The sequence below is a fragment of the Diabrotica undecimpunctata genome, chromosome 1 (assembly GCF_040954645.1).
Source record: "Diabrotica undecimpunctata isolate CICGRU chromosome 1, icDiaUnde3, whole genome shotgun sequence".
Classification (NCBI taxonomy): domain Eukaryota; kingdom Metazoa; phylum Arthropoda; class Insecta; order Coleoptera; family Chrysomelidae; genus Diabrotica; species Diabrotica undecimpunctata.
The window spans coordinates 16,332,689-16,357,129 of record NC_092803.1 but is presented as its reverse complement, the minus strand read 5'-3'; the positions used below and the strand labels follow the sequence as shown (position 1 = coordinate 16,357,129).

Here is a 24,441-nt window from a genome sequence, read left to right as displayed (position 1 = left end):
TCTCAAATCGGATTCCAATTGTTGTTTGTTTCTGCATTTGTTTTTGAGATATATCAGAGCAGAAAATCCCTTTTCATAGAGGTATATGGATGAAAAAAAAAAAAAAAAACAGTAAATGTCTCAGTGTTTCTTCTAATATTTCTATCTAAATCAAATCTAAAAATGGTATAGAAACAAATTACACAAAAGAAATTATAAAAATAGCAAAGGAATGTTATGATTCAAAACAAAAACCACCACAGGATGTCCCCAGATAATTAAAAATAAAAATAAAAAATATCAACTCGTTCCTACAACCGGAAATCTGTAAACGTGAAATAAAAAAAGCTGAAATGAAATGAGGAATAATAAATTACCTCGAAAAGATGGTACAACGAGAAATTGTATAACTTACCAGGTATACATGAGTCAAGCCACTATATAACGGTAAAAACCCTTAAAAAGTTACAAAATTTATTATGTGTTACATTTTTTTTTTTTTTGAAAAAATGGTGTGATGTACCTAAAAGTATTTAACAGATACCCTGCATGGCAACGTAAGACTCACAATACGGGTTGTTGTTGACCCTCAGACAATGTCTGAACGAGTTCCAAATGGCAACTAACTAAAATGACAGTTTTTGAACGGACGCATTAACAAAGCAGTCAGTGTAACTTGTAGTATGTGCCTGGATGCCAAAGAATTGACAAAGCACCTGTACAGGCATTTGGAAATGACCTTTGCTCTCTCAAATGGAATAAACAAATATAATTGTTTAAACACTAATTGACCGATTGTGGCCATCTTTCGCAAATGTAGTATCTACATAAAAACTCACATTCTGAAATGTGTTTTAAATGTTTTTATTGTTTATTTTAATAATTATAAACAATTGAAAAACATGATTACCTTCGGTTGTAACTTGCAATATTTTTTTTGTTTATAAACATTTTTTAATTTAGAAAATTTTATTTTAATGAGAAAGTATTTTCAAGAAAGTCGTCTGTAGAAAACATAACCCAAAGTAATAAGAATTTAATTCAATAACTCTGCAAGAAAATTAAAAAAAAAATGATACAAACCTTTTGTAATCAAAATATTCAAAATCGCACAATTGTCTCCATCAATTAATAATGAATACTCACTCTGAAAAGCCACAAGATACCTAAAGAATCCTATAAAGTTATTACCACCAATCAGAAACATCGCTGGACAATGGTCAAAAAAGCATTTAAAGTGTCTTACAATATATGTTACTGCGGCTATACTTATTTGAACTACCAATAAATTATTTTTTCCACGATCTTACAAATAAATATTAACAAATAAATGTTAAAGAGCACATTACATATACAAAATGTATACCTTTGGAAATATGTTTCTTATACACTGTTTTCTAATTTAATTTTTTTTCTTTCAGGAATCTCTTAGCAATCCCGAATCCACTTTTTCTCACAAACAACGTAGAGTTGAAATCGTCGGTTTCCACCCTACTTCAGATTTTTTGTTGCATTCCACTTCTTTCACCACACTTACTCTGTGGGACTTAATGACTGAACAAGAGATATTTTCGAACTCGGACCCATCAGAAGTTATCCAATCAGTGAGCTGGAAGAGGGATGGCACTTTGCTGGCTACATCGGCAAAAGATAAACAAGTGAGTAAAATTTATTTTGTAAATACTACTGTTGGACAATCGTCACCTAGAACCCTAAATTTTGCCAAATATGATTCCAAATATATAATAGAAACAATAATGGCATATGTCTTCCACCTTTGTACGTATATGCTGAATATTTCCTGGTGTTTAATTTCTTTTATAATAGAAACAAACACAAAAAACATGAATCCACATAATTTTTGTACACACTGATATTGGCTACTAAACTACAATTGATTAAAATGAAAAATAGGACTGTGGAATAAATGGATGATGTTATGGAAAAAAGAATCAACTCACACAAGTCTGATTTTGAGATAAATAGCTTCAAAGTCTATAATCTGTTGCAAATCACATGTTTTATTATAGTATACCTGTGATATACCATTAAGTATATCAGTAAAATTTGAAATTACTTTTTCAACACTTCTTCTTCTTCTTCCTTTGCCCTATCCGTTTCGGACGTTGGCTATTAACAAGGCTATTTTGACTTTGTTTACGGCACCTCTGAACAGTTCGGTCGATGTTAGTCCGAACCATTGTCGCAGATTATGCATCCATGAGTGTCGTCTTCTTCCCGGTCCCCTCCTACTGTAGGGTACTTTTTCAACACAATTAAAAAAAATAACAATTATTTCTTTGTAAAAAAATAAAATGTTGGATAAATCCTTTTTGCTTTTTAGGTTAAACAAGAAAGTAAGTTTTTTTTAATACAGTAACCCACATACTAATTTTATAAAACATGTTTTATTAATATAAAATATAGGACAAAATATTTGGTAATAGATAATTAAAAATTTTAATATTATTTAAAAGGGTTTCAAGTAATTCTAATCCTGTTCATCAAGTCAACATCTTCTACTCCAAAACCATCATCATCATCAATAAAGTCACCCTGTTTTTAGGAAATTATAAAATGGTTGTAGATCTTGTGGAACTAGCTTTAATATTTCTTTGAGATCTTAATTTTTTTTGGATAGTTGTTTACCTGTTGGTCATAACTGCTGATTAAACTCCATATCTTTGAACAATTTCTGCAGTCGTCCTTTTTTTTTTCTACATCTACTATCTGTACGTTTTCTTCTGTTGTGTCTGGTTTCAGCAGAGTAAGAAAAAATCACTTTTTAAAACTTTGATTTCTTGAGTCTTGAGCCAATTTACTTTCTGCTTCTCTGAGTCAACTTTCCTGTCTGTGATATATTCCAATAGTTTGTCAATTGGAACCATTTCTCCTCTCTATTTTGTTAAAAATAAATTTGTTTTTTTCTCCTACATTCTTTCATAACATTAATGTAGTCTACATCCGTGTATAAGCACTGTTGGATCTTCAGAAAGCACTCAACAACCCTAAATTCTAAATTATTCGACACACGGTATCTCCTAGTAGTAAGAATCGTCAAGTGATAGAATCGAGAGATGGATCGTTATGCAAAGTATGTATCATTAAAAGTACAAGATTAATACTGTGGTTTTGACAACCACAACAGTCTGACCACAGCATCAAGTTTTTAACAGGTGGATTAATATGATCTTTTATGTACTTCCTTAAACAGGTTCTCACCTGTTGCATTCTCTCCCAGCTTTATGTTCACTTTAAAGTAGCTTATTAGGAAGGTTTTGCCACTTTTCATCTGGCAGATTCTCTAATTTGGCAGAATTTCCCTCGTATTTAAATGATTTCGTAAACGTAATGTTTCAGGTTAGGATTTTGGATCCTAGAGCTGAAAACTGCTGCGTGCAATCGGCAAATTCTCATCCAGGGATCAAAGATTCCAAGGTGGTATGGCTTGGTGACCAAAACAAAATTCTCACCACAGGATTCGACGCTCAAAGACTACGCCAAGTGATTATCAGGGACCTACGAAATATTGTGGAACCAGAAAAGACTTTAGAGTTAGATTGTTCGACTGGAATACTCATTCCTCTCTACGACGCCGACACGGGAATGCTGTTTTTGGCAGGAAAAGGTAGATATTGTATTTTTTCCACAGTCTTCATTGCTGGACTTCACACTTATCGTTAAAAACAGATAATATTATCATTAATTATTTAACAAGAACCGTTTTATAGGTGATACCACCATCCTGTACATGGAGGTAACTGACAAGGATCCTCACCTTATCGAAGGTATCAGACATTCCGGAGAACAGACCAAGGGCGTGTGTTTAGTGCCAAAACGTGCTTTAAATATTATGCAAGGTGAAGTAAACCGAATTTTACAGTTGACCAGCTCTTCAGTGGTTCCTGTAACATACCAAGTGCCCAGAAAAACTTACAGGTAAGCTACAGAAAGTATAATAACATTCCTGTATTCAACAAAACTTTCTCTGTCGTTCAAAATATGCGTTTCAACAATTCTTGCACTTATTTATTGCCCTTCAGTGCACATTACGAACGAAATAAAATATTCGTCAAAAACTAATTACTATTTATTGAATTAAAAATATTTGCAGTCACTTTTGATTTGCCAATTTTAAATGTATGTTAAAATTTGAGTTCGAACAACTACGTTATGAACGTAGTGATCCTGCAGTGGGATATTTTACTAATAGTTTTTAGATCACATATTGTTATTTTTTATATTACTGTTTAATTTTTAGGGATTTCCATGCTGACATATATCCAGACACTCCAGGTTATAAGACTGATTTGGTATCTTCAGACTGGTTTCAAGGTACCAACATTCCATTACAGAAAATGTCTCTAGATCCAGCTAAGAGAGAACACGGGGAAGAACCCATAGTGGTTAGTATAATACATATAGGTATAACATAAAAAGGTAATAATCCGGTACAAAAGAAATTACTTGACATATATTTTTTAGTCATTAAGTCAATATTATTGACATTTGACGTTTTATTTTGACGTATGTATTTGACAGTGACATTACATTTAAAGTCTTGTTAATGAAGTTTACACAGTATTACTTCAAAACACTCTTCTATATCCTTACTTTATTATCTATTTTGATTAGATTCATCGGGGAACTTTGCAAGAAATGCGAGAAGAGTACAAAAACAGAAAAATAAATGCAAAACCCGAACCCAAGGCCAAGCCCGCGCCTGCGCAGAAAATCGAACAGCATCCAGTAAAAGGGATTATCAAAGACTTCGAAAAGGACAACAAGCAAATCGAAGAAGAAAAAAATAACATCAATATGAAAAGTACGGAAGATGATGGAGAGAAGGTGAGTAATTTTGTGTTTATTTGATGTTTTAATGGGAATTTAGGGAAATTTTTCAAATCAATATTATTAATAGAATTAAAATGCATAAAAATGTTTATGTAACTTCCATCCTCAGGAATATTTACTTTTCTGAGTATGGCAGGCTCCTAAATATAGTCAAAGTTCACTTAAACATAGAAAACAGTTTTAAGTTGAAAAATTTTCTTAGATTCCCTCTATAATCCCCCCCAAGCCTTTACCAAGGACATCCAGAACGAGCTCAATGTGCGATTCCCAACCCGCCGAAGATGCAAACAGTGCCCCAAAACCCGTTGCTAGACCCCGAACAAACAGTTGTGTCCCTGTCGTTACGTCTGTTAGTCCTGTTGCGCCTGTTTCAGGAGGATATAAGGTTATTAGTGTGGTCTTTGATGTTTAGATGTCGCTTTTTATTTTTTGTTTATTGTATCTTTTGCTTTTTTAGGTTTGCGCACTTAAGTTTGGGTTATGCACTTTTGACTGTTATTTTATGATTTTAAGATTTATATGATAGGAGTGCTGTATCTATTGATAAAGCCAATAGAAAAGCTTCACTCGAATACAATAAGAATGAAATATCACATACATGGTGAGTTTTTAGTGCGATATCGATCGATAATTCCATTGTGGTACAAGATATCCAAAAAACTTATCGAGCAAAAATGCTACATTTTTGTTAAATAAGTTTTTTTGGATATTCTATACCATAATGAAATTATCGACCGATGTCACACTAAGAACTCACCCTGTATATTTAAGCCGTTTTGGGAACAAATTTTAGTTTAAATGCAAACATCACGTCAAGTCAAAATTGTGACATATTAAACAGAATAAATCTTGGAGACTTGGAGAGAAACTTTTTCAGAAATTTATGGAAAAACTTTTTTATGGGAATCTTTGTGGTTCTTACCGCTATATTATGCACTGTAGGTCAGAGAAAACAGAACACCCAAAAAATTAGGAAATTATTTACAATTAATTTATTATTTTTAACAAAGTAATGTTTCCAAATGTTGATTAGTGTCAACTGCAAGTGTTCACGTTGTATAATCCAGGGGCTAGTGCTGTGTCGTGACCGATCAAAGTTGCCAGAAGTGCTACGGGAATTTGTCATAAACAAATTTAAATTAGTTATGTTAATTTAAAGACTTTCATTAAACACAGAAACTATTTTCTAGCTTTATGTTCTTGATATATTATAAGTAGAAAGGTAGCCACTCGAGCACATTGTGACTTTTGATTCGTTTCGCACATATAATTATTTTATTCCGCTTTGCACATAACTCTTATAGTTATACGATTCTATGCGTTCGGTGCGTAACGGCGTGCGTACTTTAAAACTGCTTTACGGCATTAAAAAATATGTTTAGACAAACTTATAATACATAAAATTCTTCGTCTTGGATCTTACATTACCACCATAACTTGCTTTGTTATAATCTAAAGTTTTAGTTGCTAAAAAACCTTATAAACAAATTATATGCCTTTTTTTAATAAAAAAATTACCTTAATTAAAAACTAAATTTTAGTTTTTTTAGTAAAAAAACTAAAAAATTAACTATTATAAAGTTAAAGCAAAAAGTAAAAATACGAAGATTTCTACGACTTGTTCGAAACCAAAATTTAGATTCTCACCGAAATCTGTGCTTCCTACAATTTTCAAAGCAAACAGACGGTGAATAAAGCGACATGAACTGGCTTCTAACGAGTAAATAAACATATAGAAAAGACAGTTAAGATTTGATTTCACGTATAGTGCTTCCCTACAATTCGCTTATACCTATTTTGTCCTTTTTAGGACTCATCAGAGCGCCTTAGTAGAAAGTTCTAACTGTATTTTCTATATTATAAAGTTGTTTTACTCAAAATGCAAACGAGTTACAAGTGAAAAATCGCGTAAATATTTTTGTTAGTTTACAAATTATAATCATTTAAATCAAATTGTTTATAACAAACTCCCGTCACTTCTGACGCAAAAGCGAGTTTGAAATTCGAATTCAGCGGCCCAAAATACATGGAAATGCACTCTGAAACTCCGTGATACCGTGAAACTACCTTTGTATATTACCTTTGTGTACTCATTAGTCTGTTGAGTTCTTGCTCCTATGTGTTGCCTCATAACCTTTTACGATATCATTAATTGATGAGGGTCACTTTTAAATCACCCATATTGTCATCTCATTTCTATATGACAATGTAAATACGTCACTCAATTAGCTTGAAAATCATAAGTCTCTTTTGGTAAAAGTCGTCTCTAACATGGTTAATCGAAGCTCTTTATATACAAATAGAATATATATTCGACATCTTTTACACCTCTTGAGCTTGGTCCCAGTATTTTCAATATGATTCACAGATTTTGAGTAAGTCACTCGATTTTTGGAATATCAATATCTTACACGTTATGAAATCTTGTTTTTATCCTGTATAAGCGACTAACAAACACAGCATATGGCTGTATGTGGTGTTCAAAAATCTTTTTTAATTGTGTGCCTTCTCTTAATTTGTCAAACAAAACCAGATTTGTTGTTAAACCACCACAAAAACAATATGAGTTCACTAAATATAGGAAACAAAATAGACCTCATTTCGTTCATCTTTCACATAAATCGACACTCTACAAAAATCCGCAAATAATCCTTTTTCCAATTGATCATTGTCCAATTGTGGATGTCGATAGGAAGTTTGTAGTTTCAGTGAGCTGCAATATTCAAGTGCTCCTTAGCTGGACTGTGTCAATCGTGTCTCTTTTAACTTTCGACTAGAAGTAGAAAGGCTGAAACTAGCAATTGAAGTTGCTGAAGTCCTCTTTGGAGTATTGTACTGGTCTACGTTCGTTCTCGAAATTTAATAGTGAGAATGAAGCCTTCTCTTGAGTTTTTTTTCTTGACCAAAGTTATCCAAACGATAGTTTTAATTAGCATATCATTTTCGCTGATTCTACTGCTATCTTCTAAATTTGCCAAACTGTATATACGAGTACATTTTGGGTTGGTCGTTTTCTCACTTGGCTGTCCAGTGTATAATTAAAATCATCAAGTAGTCCACAGCTTATCTTTTATCTTAAAAACTGCCGAAAATAATAACTAACCAGAGAACAACCGAAGACAGAGAAGCGACAGTCCTTTGAAGTTACGTGGCCAAGCCGCCAATGACAGCTAACAACCAGAAAATTAATAGTCAGTGGGCATATCACACAATATAAATTCTTAAGAGCGTAGGCGCAAAATTTCGGGCCAATGTTTTTTAAATGCATTCATTTTTTTCGAATCCTGAAAAAACTAATAAGTATTTTTGAAAAATTTAAACGCAGAATGAAAGACTACATTATTACTGAGGGCCGAAAGTCCCTGAAAACTTCTATAATGTTTATTTTAATAAGTTACAGGGGTGAAAAAAAAAAGAGAAAATTTAGTGTGATTTTTAATTTCAAATATCTCATTCAAAAAAACTTTTTGTTTATTCTAAGGGACTTTCGGCCCTCGGTAATAATGTAATCTTTCATTCTGTGTTTAAATTTTTCAAAAATATTTGTTAGTTTTCTCAGGATTCGAAAAAAATGATTGTAATTAAAAAGCATTGGCCCGAAATTTTGCGCCTACGCTCTTAAGCGAAACAAAGAAATTACTAAAAACCTTAAAATTACAACAGAACAAGACTTCAAAATTGCAAAAACATGGTTGCAAATAAACAAACTTACATTAAATTATGAAAAAACTAAATAGGTACTCATCTACTTTTTGCTATATACAAAAGTTGTCTGCCAATTTTTAATTCGTTAAATATAAATAACAAAGATCATTGAAGGTACTGCGTCATGCGCCAATGTTTTTCTTCTATTTCCTTTTACAATAACATTATCTTCAAAATGCAGTTCACAAATCCTATAATTATTATAAAGTGAATCCATTTTGAATAACAAATCTTCTCGTCTGCAAGCTTCTATCCACACTTTGGCACTACAAATTTTTAACAGAACAAATTTTAAACAAAGAACTTTTTCTGTATTTATAAATAATACTTTATTACTTACAACTATAAGAGTATTAGTATATTCTAAGTATAATGTAAGTAATGAAATATTTAACTTTTGTCAATATCTATTCTTAATAAATTTACAGTTTTGTCCTAAGTCACAAAAATGTCACTAAATATTGAGATATGCAACAAATAAAGTTTTAATATTTATTATTTGTAATTCCCATTTAAAACTCCTAAATATTTTATGTACTTCGATCCATATATTTGATCTTTTTTATTTATATTTAACGAATTAAAAATTGGCAGACAACTTTTGTATATAGCAAAAAGTAGATGAGTACCTATTTAGTTTTTTCATAATTTAATGTAAGTTTGTTTATTTGCAACCATGTTTTTGCAATTTGGAAGTCTTGTTCTGTTGTAATTTTAAGATTTTCCCAATTATCGGTCTAATTATGTTTCCAAACAATTTTTAGTTTGAGCCTTTTAGTAATTTCTTTGTTTCGTTTAAGAGCGTAGGCGCAAAATTTCGGGCCAATGCTTTTTAACATTTTTTTGGAATCCTGAGAAAACTAACAAATATTTTTGAAAAATTTAAACACATAATGAAAGATTACATTATTGCCGAGGACCGAAAGTCCCTTAGAATAAACAAAAAGTTTTTTTGAATGAGATATTTGAAATTAAAAATCACACCAAATTTTCTCTTTTTTTTTACCCCTGTAACTTGGCCACCATCTGTTGATTTTTTGACCTGAGCCTTCGGAGACTTGCGTCTTTCAATAAAAGAAATAGCACTGACACCAAATTTAATGTTTTCATTTTGAACTATCCCTTGGCAGATCAAAGTTTATTTTTTATAGCTCGGACAGACACGTCGGCGTCGGCTTACTGTTCGAATGTCAAACCAATACTATTATGTAATAACTAATAATAATTATAAAGCAATAGTAATTACCTGTTATTATTCTTAGGAAATCTAAATAAACTTATTCCTTTTCCTGTCACAGATGAACATCCGCGAATCGCACAAATATATCCATACATTTTAAATATAAATTAAACTTTTAACTATAAACTATAACTATAAACTTATATATTTAACTATAACTATAAACTATAACTATAACCTTTTAACTATAAATACATTATATAAATGGTCAAATGCACTTGTTGTGTCGAGTATTTACCATAGACGCCTACGGACTATCGAACACAACCAGAATTAAAGAATAAGCACGTGTTTTTGACAGTTAAACAACCAGAATCGGGCATGCGTATACAAAAATGGTACACGCTTTTGGACCGTTGTGTCGCTTCTATGTGTGTTCGGTTATTCTATGAACTAACTGAGTTGTAACAATTTTCAATGTTTCTATTGTGACTGTACAAACTAAAGTAAAATGGCCAAATTATTAACGTGAAGTCAAAATATGCTTCAAGAGACTAAAAATGATTGATTTACTGTCATAATTGATTATCTGAGTGTCGAAATAGCTTTCAGAAGACAACCGGAGAAAATTAGTGAAGTAGAATTTTATTGTATTATAGATAACGGAAAAATAGTGATTTATTAACCAGGAAATGTCGTTTGAAAAGGTTTATAATATACCAAAACAAAATAGCGAGCGTATGTATACGAAGAAGATGTAGAGCAAAATGATCTACAGAAGATTGCAAAACAGTCACTTTAAAAATGAAGAATTAAAGACACCTCCAATAATTTTAGTTACCTGCATGTGTCTGCTTTTCGAGTTATCACCGTTTTTTGTTTCCTGTTTGTACTATAAATCCACCAATGTGTTTGTTACATATGAAACAGGTGTTTCCGTGTTTTTTCTAACTTGCTTTCCATTTTAGCCACGTCTGGGACCCAAACCGTTCACCCCTCCCAACCTCGCCGACACAGAGAACACCTTCTCGAAGGTATTCTCCGTGCCGGCCGTACCAGGCCAGACCACCACACCGATCAGTCAAGAAAAAGACAAATCACCCACGGTAGAGGAAGTAACCGAGAAAACTGAGGCAGTCAACGGAAAATCGGACGAAAATCACACTAAGTCAGATGTCGGCAACGGAAAATCTGCTTCAAGCGGGGAAGAAGAAGCGAGTAGCGATTCCGGGTATGTTCCGAGGACTCCTAGCACCGCAGAACGTCGGAAGTTGTTCGAAACTAAGCCCAATTCCAAGGAAAACGATCCTGAGGAGCTGGACTCCGTGGATTTCGAAAGGGGATCGTTGCAACGGGCTAGCATCGCAGAAAGGAGGAAAATGTATGAAAACAGGTAAAAGATTTTTAGATAAAAATCATTTGTTTATTTATTCCAATGAACTATATCACAAATAACTTTCCTTCAATATGTGTGGTATTCTACAGATGAATTATTTATAGGTCTATATCTGTACAAGAACAAGGTTTGGAGAAAAAAGAGAACTCGCCGGTGATGATGCGCCGGAAAGATTCTTTCAAGAATCGCAAAAACGCCGAGGATGTACTCAAAGACGATAACAACAGAAAGAGTATGCCTATTGCAAAACAGCAATCTCTGGATCCGGTCGGTGTTAGAAAATCGGAAGTATCGATGCCTACACCTAAAAGGACATCAACAGTTTTTGGTAAGTCACAGTATTTTTTTTATTTCGAATTAACGTGTCTCGACATCTTTGGCCGTTGACACGGGACAAAGGTTTACAATAGTACTTACAGAGTTATGAGTATTTACATTACAGATACTTAAACAGTTAAAGAATAACAATATTATGTAAATTATATTTTGTTAATCAAATGTGTAGTTTTCAAGAAGTTTATTAGGCTCTTGAGTCCGCTTGAAGAGTTCGGAAGATCTTTTAAATTGGTTTATATTGTTGGCAATGCGAGTAGTCTGGTAGTGTGGTTATTCTGTGAGCATGTGCTTGAGGGTGATAGGAATACCCTTGCAGTGGAAGCATAAATGTTTAAAAACTGTTTCAAAAGATAATTCAAGATAGATATTTCTTTATTTTTATAGTTAATACATTATTTGTCAAAGAAAATCAGTATAATGCATCATCCAAATATATTCATGTATTCAAAAAGCATATTTATGTACTAATATACTAATATTTAATTACTAAGCAATAGAATAGTGCGAATAAAATTGTGGTACCCCGAGCGAAGGATATCTTAATGCTATCTATACGCGAAATGGTCAAAGTGGTCTGTGTAGTCGTCCAGGACAGGATTTACAGCATGGTAATTCTAATCTGGAACTCTATTGTTTCTTCTCTCAATTTTTGCTAACAGAAATATTTCTCCTTATCCTGCGTGTTTACTGTTTTTTAGATTTTTATTACTTCTTTTACCTCTTCTGCTGTTGGGTCTTGTATTATTTGCCCTTGATTTTTTTATTCTTTCTGGTTTGAAATATTTTGTCCGTGTGCTTAGTTCATCTGCTATATCCTTCAAAAGTAACCATTCTTTATTTTTAGAAAAATATGTTTAACTGTTTTATTAAATAAACAACCCGACGGTCGGTTAATAAAGTGTTTCTTAAACATAAGCCTAAGAATATTTACAAACATGTGCTTCTAAAACAGTTTGACAAAGATATGACATAACCTAAAAAATAAAAAGTCTTCTCCTCTACGCTCTTGCGTGAAGATCAAATCTTTAATACTACATTAGTCCAGGAACTTACGACTTGTTTGATGCTCCTTGCTTTTTTAACTTCTTTGCTTCTAAAATTCTCTACTAATATTTCTAGCTGTTCATCCTGTTCTATTTCCCATTTTGTGCATATTTGTTTCTCACGTCTCTTTGCTTGTGATCTTTCACAATCAGTGGAAATGACAACAGAGAAAAAATTCAAAATTGGGAGGTCAAGTTTTATCAAGACGAACCATATTTACTAAAAAGGACCTTCTGCTACCACTAGAAATCATACTGTTAAAATGTTACACTTGGTTCTACTGTTTGGTGTGAAAGTGTAGACCATGACAGAACAACTACTGAAAAAGCTATCTATCTTTGAAATGTGGCTAAATCTACGAATTCTTCGAATATCCTGCACATATCACATTACTAATATTGCGAAGAATATTCAACGATAAACTACGTTTACAGCAAAGAAAAAAAAGCTGGGATATTTTCATCATCTGAGAGGCATATCAAAATTTACCTCCAGCAATGTGTTTGTGCTTTCTTCAATGAAAGGTGGATGACAAAATGGTCCAGGGTCCAGAAGAAACTTTTGGATTCAAAATATGTATATGCAAGTTGTTTGGCCTGATTCTGCAGAGCGGTAAATGCGATCCCTCCAAATTTATTTTAAAACTAAAAATTCTAATAAAGTGTCATTCAAATGTCTTTCATCGATCAACACTTCGACCATTTTATCCTTTTTTCCGTAAGCGTGTCTAGTACTATTCCCTTAAATACCAAAGACGTTTTAAAAAGGAACATAAATATTTAAAAGGCGTCGACAATTATTTTTTGAACCTTTTTTTCCTTGCAGGTCGTGTATCTAAGTTCAGGCATTTAAAAGGAACTCCTCTACATAAGTCTTTCCACATAGAAAATATTAGAAACCTCAGTAGGCAGATTCCAGGGGAATGTGACGGATTTCAAGGTAAGTTTCTGTTTAATTCTGTTAATAATAATATTACTCGTTTAAAAAAAAATGTCAGGATTGCTTGTTAGTTCATCATATCCTGAGTATCTATGGTTAAATATTTTCACTGTGATCTAAACTTTGCCTTATTTTTCGGTTTAGCAAATCCCGAAAGAGTGGCAGTACCTCTAAGCGGTCCCGGCGGAAAAATCGCAATATTCGAACTGAGCAAAACGGGCAAACTACCGGACGGCGTAATCCCTGCCTTGGTACACGGCAATAGCGTCATGGACTTCACTTGGGATCCGTTCGATACGAAACGACTGGCAGTGGCGTGCGATGATGGGGTCGTGAAGTTATGGAGGATACCGGATAACGGTCTCACAGAGCAAACCAACGAGGCGGAGGCAGAATTTTGCGCTCACTCCGACAAGATTTATTTCATTAAGTTTCATCCCACTGCTAAGGACGTTTTAGCTTCAGGTAAGCATATTTTACCCACTCTATTTTAAAGTTTTTGGTCTAAAAAGCTTTCATTAAAAAACACATATATAGTACCATATCAGAATGATTCTATTTTTCAAAATATTATTTCCCGTCCACAAATTTCATAAACTTGAAAGTTATATAAAAATTACAGAGAGAGAGAGAGAGAGAGAGAGAGAGAGAGAGAGAGAGAGAGAGAAACCTGGGAAATAGGACAGGTCTTCAACAATCTATACAAGAATAGAACATTTTTTTTTATTTGTGAGAACTTTTCTCCGCGATGTGATGGGTTAAACAATATTTTACAATTTTTTAGGTTCGTATGATATGACAATAAAACTATGGGACCTAAGTACATTGACCGAAAAAATCGTCCTCAAAGGCCACTCCGATCAGATTTTCAGCTTCGCTTGGTCTCCTTGCGGCTCATTTTGCGCCACAGTGAGCAAAGACAGCAAAATCCGCATTTATAAGCCTCGTAGTAACGACAATCCAATTAGAGAAGGAAAAGGCCCTGAAGGAAATCGCGGAGCGAGAATCACGTGGGCTTTGGATGGGCATTTCATCGTCGCTACAGGTTTTGATAAGGTTTCCGAAAGACAGATTACTGCCTATAAGGCAAATGATTTATCTAATCCGTTGAATACAGTTGGTTTGGATGTATCTCCTGCGATTCTGATCCCCTTTTACGATGATGACAGTTCAACGTTATTTGTCACAGGAAAGGTAAGTTTTTAAATACATTTTTGTTAAATTTGGACTGCATTCTTTGTAATGAACATAAGGAAACTTAAATGTAAATTGGCTAGCGTTTTGTTTGGATTAATAATTGGATCGCGACAAAATAAAAGTGCGATCCTTCTAACTGAAACATATTAAACTATGATAATTATGATTATGAATTATTTACCATCTTCCGTCAAACTGTGTCCGAGTCGCTAACGAGATTGATATATAATGAATGCGAGTTTGCTGGTTTTTGTCCATCCGATTTTTAGTCTATTACTGACAGTTGCATGAAAATTACTTATTAACTCTTCATAATATGGTGCATACTCTGCTTATGGTGCAGTCCTCTCTTGGAGTTTTAAATAGTGTCGATAAAGTTTTAAATTTTCTAATTGTTAGGAGATACATTGTACATGAGAGTAAAATTTCGTCAGGGCTCAGTGGTAGGTCCTTATCAATTATCATTCCTTCTGGAATATATATCCGGGACAGGGAGAGAAGCAAAGACAGCGAGAGAAGCAAAGACAGGGGGAAAAGCAAAGACAGGGGAAGAAGCAAAGACAGGGGGAGAGCAAAGACAGGGGGAGAAGCAAAGACAGGGGGAGAAGCAAAGACAGGAGAAGAAGCAAAGACAGGGGGAGAAGCAAAGACAGGGGGAGAAGCAAAGACAGGGAGAGAAGCAAAGATAGGGAGAGAAGCAAAGACAGGGAGAGAAGCAAATACAGGGAGAGAAGCAAAGACAGGGAGAGAAGCAAAGGCAGGGAGAGAAGCAAAGGCAGAGAGAGAAGCAAAGACAGGGAGGGAAGCAAAGACAGGGAGAGAAGCAAAGACAGGGAGAGAAGCAAAGACAGGGAGAGAAGCAAAGACAGGGAGAGAAGCAAAGACAGGGGGAGAAGCAGACAGTCGTCCCTATCCATCGCCTCCCTCCGCCAAGCACGTATTCTCATATTTCTCAGGTCTTCGTCGATGTTATCAAGGAACCTTGTTCTGGGCATTCGTCTTCTCTGACCAATGGGTCTTTCAAGGAACGTTTTTCTAGCTGGGCTATTTTGTTCCATCCGCATTACATGCCCTATCCAGCTCAGACGTCATATCTTAATATGTTTTACGATTCTCACATGAAACATTCTCCATTGTCTCCTTATTTTTAATTTAAATACGTGGCGATCTTCTTGTTTTCAACACGCAGATTATTGGTGTTATGTATCGCCACATCAGTTAGTGCTATTTGTGTAGTAATTCATTAACTAGTATAAAATCTACTCCATTATGTGCACCAGATGCGTCCCAGTATAGCTTGTAGGTCATGCGCAAGCATACTCTCAGGGACTTATTGATAATATGGGAGATGGTTAGTTTGGAAAAGTCCCAGTTTATTATCTATCTCTTGATGAAGGATTTTTCCTGCTGAGGCATGCCGTTCCTTATATTCAGTTACAGTATTTTGATTAATTACATGATTACAATTATTGATATTATTAAATTATAAGACAATGAAAATAAATTTTATATCTCAGCACTTAGAGTAGATTCTTGGGGACTGAAGTGCCCCTTCGTCCCAAATTAGGATTATAAATAAATAAGAGAGATAGTTGTACTTCACTACAGCAGATTCTTATGTTTAGAAGGGATATAGCAAATTCTGAACACCAAGATATTCTTATTTATATGTTTCTTACATTAATTTATATGTTTATTATTTTAGGGCGATTCAACAATCTACGCCTTCGAAATAACAGAAGAACACCCCTTCATATGTCCCCTGAGCCACCACCGGTGTACCACTCTACACCAAGGTCTTTCTTTCCTCCCTAAAAACGTCTGTGATGTATCGAATGTTGAGTTCGCCAAAGCTCTGAGGCTCACCAACAACTCGATTGAGCCTCTATCTTTTACTGTACCTAGAATAAAGGTATGTATATCCATATATGTATTTACAGCGGAACCTCGATTATCTGTCAGGGCACCGGACTAAGGGTATGACGGATAATCGAAAAGACGGTTAACAGAACATTAAAAAAAATAAAAATTCATAGTATAACTCTCGAATATTATTTGTATGTTTTATTTCACAATATAAGAGGGATTTGTCTTAGTACAGTCGAATAAATTTAATTTAAAATATTCCGAAATCTTTGTTTGTTTTATTTTTACTTCACATTTTGCAACGGCTGAATTTCTTAATTGACGTAAAATCATCACATCTACCTTATTTGCTATTTCTTGTCGAGAATACCACTCGATAAAATGTTGTATGTGCGATGCAGCTTCTTTACGCAAATCTTTGTGAGTTGCAATAACATAACATCATCAACATCGCCACCGTCAAAGTTTGCGTCAGCTTCTGAATCAGTTTCGTCCGTCTCTGTTGCCATTTCAACGATTTCATCATCTGTCAGCAATCGATAGCCGTTTGCGTTCTTATCACAAATTAACCATTCGTTTATCTATTCTCCGTGACGATTTCATTTGCAAAGCATAGTTTTCAATTCTTTCAGCATTTTCTTTAAATCATTGATTGTTGTTCTCGGAACATCATACTTTTTGCTCAATGCGAAAGCAGAAACACCTTTCTTTAGTTCTGCAGTAATTTCTATTTTTTTTTTCAATTGAAAAAACAACACGTTTTTTTGATGCTCTAGATGTGGAAGGCTTCATTTTTCCAAACTTAATTGATCAAACGACTAAGTGACACAATCAATGTTCGAATTTGAATCAAACTGAATTATGGTGACACACAGATATTGACTGTAATAATTATTGTATAACTACTGTAATAATGTCATAATTTCGTTTGGCTTATCGCAGTGCTCAAACAAAATGAATTGATGACTAAATTTTTACTTATGTAGTCATTATAACTTATGTATGGACCCTGACGGTTAACAGAGGTGGCGGTTAATAGAGAGACGGATAATCGAGGTTCCACTGTAATTTAAAGCCTACAAAAAATTGGAATATATTTTGATTTATTTTATCATAACATTTCATTGATCAGCTGTTAAACTTTGTGTTGCTGCTGCAGTACAGCGTTGTCTTCTCTTTAGAATAGTATTTAGGGAAAATGATGACCCATTTGAGTGCTTAAATAGTCGGTCATGAGACGAAATGTGTGACAGATGTCTTGATGATAATCTGATGACACTCACGTTCCTGATTTCATCACAGACTTATACCGGAATATAGTAGTAATAGTAGGTTTGTTATTGATATCGTTTAATAAGAATTGATTCATCAAAGTATGTAATAACCACTTATAAAATAATACTTCTATTTTTCCTTTAACGTGCTATATTTGTAGACCGATCTATTTCAAGATGATCTCTTCCCGCCAACCAGACTGACATGGAATCCAACAATGTCCAGTTCGGAATGGTTCAGCGGCAAAGAAAAACCTCCGCAGAAGATCAGTTTGCAGCCGGAAGGAATGGAATTATGTAAGTTTGAGTATTTTACTTTAGATAAATTTGCTCATCGTTGAAATAATAATGCAGTGTTGTCAATTTTAAAATTAAAATTAAATACTACTATAATTGGTTTCAAATGAGTGTAGAGTAATAAATCATGAAGTGTCATAAAATTTGCCTGAATTTCGGTGTCGTCATGGGCGTAGGCAAATGGACGGATGTCAACTTCGTCGTCAAAAATTGATGTACCTCAAAATATCATATTTTGGATATTTTGTGATAACCAATTTTATTTAATTTTTCGATTAACTTATTCTTCAAACTCGTATTCCATTATATGGTCATTAAAGCTAATTACATTTTTATTTATAAAAACAAATTCACTTCCTTACTGAACGAATAAAAGCATTAGAAGAAACTGATAAGGGTATGACGCACCTCCTAATATTACTAAGAACTAAAATAAATCAACATGAAGACTAATAACGCGTAATGAGGTTTTACTTACACTTTCATTATAATCCCTCTTTTATTTTATTATTATCATTCGACATTCGACATTCGAGTTAGTAATTGTTACTACACCAATTAAACGTACAGTAATATTGTGATATAGAAATAGTGAAAAAGTTATAAAATGGCGACATTTACTCCAAAGAAAAGAGGTGTAAAAAATTCTCCGCTATCTGTTAGTGAAAAAGTTATAATTTTAAATGTATATGATTGCATAAAACACGATCACCCTAGTTTGTCTGTGCAAGAAAGTGTTGAGCGATGTGCCCGAATGACTGGAATTGGACAGTCCACGATTTTTAAATTATTGCGAGAAAGAAAAATATCAGGCCAGTTAAGTCCATGCAAGAGAAAATCATGAAGACCAATAAAAATCTTAGGTGAAGACACCAAACGTGACATTCGAAGAAAAGTTCATTCGTTTTATTTTAAAAAGGAAATACCCACCCTTGACAAAATACTAATGGAGATAAGCCAAGATAACGATATTCCTTTGATATCCAGAAAACTTTTATGGAAAACTTTAAAAAGTATGAATTTTTCCTGGGAAAAGCACAATCGAAAGGCACTATTACTGGAAAGTGATGAAATCATTTGCTGGAGACGAAAATATTTGAGAACTATAAAACAGTACCGCAGAGAGCACAAGAAAATTTTTTATCTTGATGAGACGTGGATAAACGAAGGTTATATAGTCCAAAAAATGTGGCAAGATAAAAATGTAACAAGTGCTCGCCAAGCTTTCATAGAAGGCCTTTCGACGGGTATTAAAGTGCCTTCGGGAAAAGGGAAGAGGCTTATAATTGCTCACATTGGAAGCGAAGAAGGATTTTTAAAAGAAGGTTTGTTAAGCTTTGAGTCGTGTCGGACGGGAGATTATCATGAGGACATGAATTCGGATGTCTTCGAAGACTACTTCGGGGAAATGTTAAAATTTCTTCCAGCTGATTCGGTCGTGGTTATGGATAATGCAAGCTACCATTCAAGGCGCTTAGAGAAGGTACCAACTTCAGCTTGGAGAAAGCAAGAAATTATTAACTGGCTGTCAAATAAAGGTATTCAGTTTGAGACGAATTCAATAAAGAAGGAACTACTAGCCGTAGTAAAACAACATAAATCTCGCTTCATAAAATATGCCGTAGAAGATGTAGCAGAAAAGTATAAAGTAACTGTGCTACGCCTACCGCCATATCATTGCGAATTAAATCCCATAGAACTTATATGGGCACAAGTTAAAGGATATGTTGCAAGGCACAATACCACATTTAAAATGAAAGATGTCAAGGTATTGTTTGATCAAGCCATTATGGAAATCACATCAGAAAACTGGCAAAAAGCAATCCAGCATGTTTTAAAAGAGGAAGATAAAATGTGGGAACTGGACAACTTGGTCGATCAGGTGGTTGACCCTATAATCATAACACCAGGGGATGATGACAGTTCTTCGGATGAAGACTATAGTGATGTAGAATTGTAATAACGTATCCAGTAAAGTTTTTGTAGTTTTTGTGAATAAATTGATTTAAACTCCCCACAAGTGTTTCAATATGTAAAGTTCATTCGTGTGTGTTTGTGAGTATTTCCCGATTTCGGTTTGTATATATTTTATTGTTACATTTTATATTTTTTTAATAACACTGTTCTGCTGTATTACATTTTTATTTCCTTTAATATGATTTTTAAGAATGCATATTCTTTTGTCAATTAACCCACTAGCGCGCCTCTGGCTCAGTGTTTATCTGTCGATAACAATGGACTAATCCCTTAAAACAGGGTGATACCTACCTGCTCTTTATGAAACGACAGAATTTTGCAATGCGGACGGAATTTATTGACGGATTATTGACGGATTACCCTGTAGCGCTCTTGAATACTGCATGAGATTTTATTACTCTACACTCATTAGAAATAGATTATAATAACATGTACACAAGGTATATTAGTGATAGCCTCTGTGTTGGAGATTTGAATAAGTATGGCACTATTCTCGTTTTTTATATATTACGTCCATTTATTCTATATGTATCTATACGTAACAGAATACATCATACAAAGACAGCAATATGATTATGGATGCTACTTGATTCATCCACTGGAAAATTTAAGTTTTGTTATTGACAATGCTTTTATAGTGGTATATGTTTACAACTGATACTTTTTTGTGCATTTAGTTTATAAGTTTTTTCAAATTTTTTCAAAATTGATATCTTTTACATTAGTTTTCGATTTATAGGGTTAAGTATGCATTTACAAGTTAATAATAGAAAGTTATAACCTCTAAACTTTAAATTGTCTTAACCCTTAAATGCATGATTTTTTTTTATTGATGTCAAATATCAAAAACGGCCTTTAGCGGAAGCTTAGAAATGGTGAAAAATTGTACATTCTGTGCCACACCACATTTCTGACGTTTTGTATGTGTAAACCCCTTACAATTGGGATATTTACACCGTTGTTTGTTATCTTCTATAGTCGGCCAGTGTCCATATTGGTCCCTCCTAATATCTTTGGGGGGGATGTACTGGGCTGGTCCTCTCTTTTTCTTGCCTTGGATGTCAGCTTCCAATGTATTTGGTTTCTCTCTTTTTGCTGTGATTGTGCTCATCTTAGACAGACACTCTGCAGTTCTGTGCGAAAAGCTGCTTGTGTTAAAAGCTTTGCCTGTGGGTTCTTCGCAACCGTCGCTCTTTTATAGAGTATCCAGGAATTGGCAACTGTTAAATCAAGTAAGTGATAAACTAGCCGGAGGTACCATTTCCTACTTTTTACAGAAATTTTGTATCTCTCAATATGGCTGTCCATCAGATCAACCCCTCCCATCTTCTTCTTCTTCTGGTTCCTATCCGTTTCGGATGTTGGAAATCATATTGACAATCATGACCTTGCTCGCTGCGGCTCGAAACAGCTCCGTTGAGGTTTGCTTAAACCATGTTCTTAAATTCCGCAGCCATGATATTCTCCTTCTACCGTGTCCTCGCTTACCTTTGACTTTACCTTGCAATATAGACTGCAGCAGGGAGTAACGGTGCTGATTTCTCATAACGTGTCCCAGATATTGCAATTTTATGCGTTTGATCGTAAACACTATCTCTGGTTCCTTCTTCATTTTTTCTAGAACTTCCTTGTTCGTGATCCTTGCTGTCCATGATATTCTCAGCATTCTTCTATAAAGCCACATCTCAAATGCTTCAAGTTTTTTAATAGTGGTGTCTGTAAGCGTCCATGCCTCCGCCCCGTACAACAACACAGAGAAAACATAGCATCTCAAATGTCTCATTTTTGTATCTAGGGATATGTTATGACTTTTGAAGATGGCGCTCATTTTTGTTAAAGACCGTTCTTGCCTTTCCTATGCGGCACTTTATTTCCTGTACATTGCTCCACTGTTCATTTATAATAGTTCCCAGGTAGCAATACTGTTTTACTCGCTCTATCTGCGTCCCATTAATGTATAGATGAGCCCCATTTATATTCTCCTTGCTGATAATCATTTGTTTCGTTTTGTGGGTATTAATGTTTAGTCCGTACTGTTGACTGTACTCGTTTATTCTGTTCATTAGCCTCTGAAGTCCCTCTAAACTATCTGCTATCACCATGGTGTCGTCGGCATATCTAACATTGTTTACTCTTTCACCATTTAGAAGGATGCCTTCGTCTATTCCGTAAAGAGCCTCGTTAAAAATTTTCTCTGAGTACATATTAAATATCAACGGCGATAGGATACATCCCTGTCTAACTCCACGTAGTATTTTTATATAATCTGTTTCTTCTCCGTTAATTTTCATGTATGCGGTCTGATTCCAGTATAGTTCTGAAATTATTCTGAGGTCTTTGTCATCCAGGTCTGCTTCTTTTAAAATGTTTATCATCTTTTGATGTTGAACTCTGTCAAATGCCTTTTCATAGTCGATCAAGCACGCGTATACGTCGCAGTTAACGTCCCTGCATCTTTGAATCAGTACTTGTACTTCGAAAAGTGCCTCTCTGGTACCCACTGCGTTAATGAAGCCGAACTGTCTGTCCGATATTTGTTCCTCGCACTTCTTATAAATTCTTCCATGGATGACTCTAAGAAACAGGTTCAACATGTGGCTCATTAGGCTGATTGTTCGATATTCTTCGCACTTTTTAGCCCCCTGTTTTTTAGGTATCGCTATGAATTCTGATTCTAGCCATTTATCAGGGATGATTCCTGTATTGTATATTTTATTGAAGACAGCCGTGATCCAATTTATTCCTTCTTCCTCCAAGAGTTTTAAAAATTCAGCTTCGATATTATCAGGCCCTACAGCTTTCCTGCTTTTCATCCGTTTTATTGCTTCTTCTACCTCGGATTTAAGTATGTCCGGGCCCGTCATCCTCTCTGAAAATGGATGCCTATAATCCGTTCTTTGATCTTTAAAAAATGTCTCCAAATATATTATCCATTTGTCTTTCATCTCTTGGGTGTCAATGATTAATTTTCCATTGGTGTCTGTGAGTTTCATTTGTGTTCGCTTTTTAAAAGTACCCGTTATTTCTTTTACCTTTTTGTGTACATTAAAATTGTCATGCTTGGCTTGTAGTCTTTCTATTTCTTTACATTTCTCTACAGCTTCTTTTTTCTTTAGCTTCTCTTATTTTTCTTCTGATGTAAGCCTGCATTTTTTTTCCACAACCCCTCCCATATGGCGGTTATATTGTTTAATTACAACGAGGCAGTCTACTTCGGTAAATATTTTCGCAGTCTTATCAAAGCGTTTTATTTTGTATATAGGAAATATACCTGCAAAAGTGGAAAGCAAGACGACATTTTTATTATCTTTCGGTGAAGTATATTCATAACTATCACCATGGGAATAATTCTTTATATCCGTATCTGTTGGTAATTTGCAATATGGTATTCGTTGTCTTTGAACTGTTCCCAATGATAACATTCCCTTTTGGAATTAGGTACAAGCAGCGGTACACCTGTATAATAATTATGATAAAGACGGAAATTTTGATGCTCTGGAATAATGCAAGCCATATCCGGAAATTCCTGCCAGCACAAACAATTTGAATCCCCATTTATACGGTTTTTTGGCAAGTATTTTTTTATATAATGACCAATTTTGGTTTGCTCATCAATGCTTAGATGTTGTTTGAGTGTTACACTGGAAAAATTTTTGTTGTGTGTTAACTAGTGGCCTTATCTTGTGAAGTCTGTCATGTTCAGGTTCAGATAAACGTATGAGGGTATTGTTTTCATTAAAGTGTATGTATCGCCTAATTTTCTCGAGTCTACTTAGAGACTTAGTCTTTTTAACTGGTTAAAATGGAAGCTTCTCGCTCCAGAAGGAGCGTACGTTAGGCGTACCGACCAATCACATATGTATATATATATATATATATATATATATATATATATATATATATATATATATATATATATATAAATATAATTATACCAATGAACTGTCTAATGTCAACAGAAGTAAACACTTCCTTTCTTTCTGGTTTGGTTGGTACGGATACAAATTTGTTTCATCGGTAATGCGCAACAGCAACTCGTCCGTAAATAAGTAAGTAAAAAATTGATCTAATTCCATCACTTGTTGATTAAGAGTTGTGTTTCCATGAAAGTGCAATTGATCATCATTAAGACAAAGTTCGTTCTTCTTCCAAGTGATGTGTTCTGTAGTAGTCTTCTTTTTATTTATTTTAGATTGGTTTTTATTTGCGCCTTTAAGAACCTTTTCATTTAGCTTTCATTATCCTGGATGATTTGCTCATTTCTAGCATTTCCATATTGTATCTCCGTATAAATGACAGAGCCATGCTGCCGTTTTTCCAATATTTTCATAAAGAAGGTTTGTTTTTAGTCATTCTGAGTACAAAAATAACTTGAACATATACAAACGATAACTGCG

General features: G+C 34.2%; 1 protein-coding gene across 3 annotated transcripts in view; it reads left to right on the top strand.

The window, feature by feature from the left end:
- pod1 (coronin) overlaps positions 1-24,441 on the top strand; it is a 49,747-nt gene that overhangs the window by 9,981 nt on the left and 15,325 nt on the right. For all 3 annotated transcript variants that reach the window (XM_072537401.1, XM_072537392.1, XM_072537383.1), the window contains exons 2-13: positions 1,401-1,637; positions 3,340-3,607; positions 3,711-3,918; positions 4,241-4,385; positions 4,615-4,827; positions 10,687-11,111; positions 11,219-11,442; positions 13,320-13,433; positions 13,578-13,898; positions 14,218-14,627; positions 16,336-16,542; positions 17,932-18,067. In XM_072537401.1, coding sequence (XP_072393502.1) covers positions 1,401-1,637; positions 3,340-3,607; positions 3,711-3,918; positions 4,241-4,385; positions 4,615-4,827; positions 10,687-11,111; positions 11,219-11,442; positions 13,320-13,433; positions 13,578-13,898; positions 14,218-14,627; positions 16,336-16,542; positions 17,932-18,067 — 2,908 coding nt within the window. The remainder of the gene's footprint in view (positions 1-1,400; positions 1,638-3,339; positions 3,608-3,710; positions 3,919-4,240; positions 4,386-4,614; positions 4,828-10,686; positions 11,112-11,218; positions 11,443-13,319; positions 13,434-13,577; positions 13,899-14,217; positions 14,628-16,335; positions 16,543-17,931; positions 18,068-24,441) is intronic.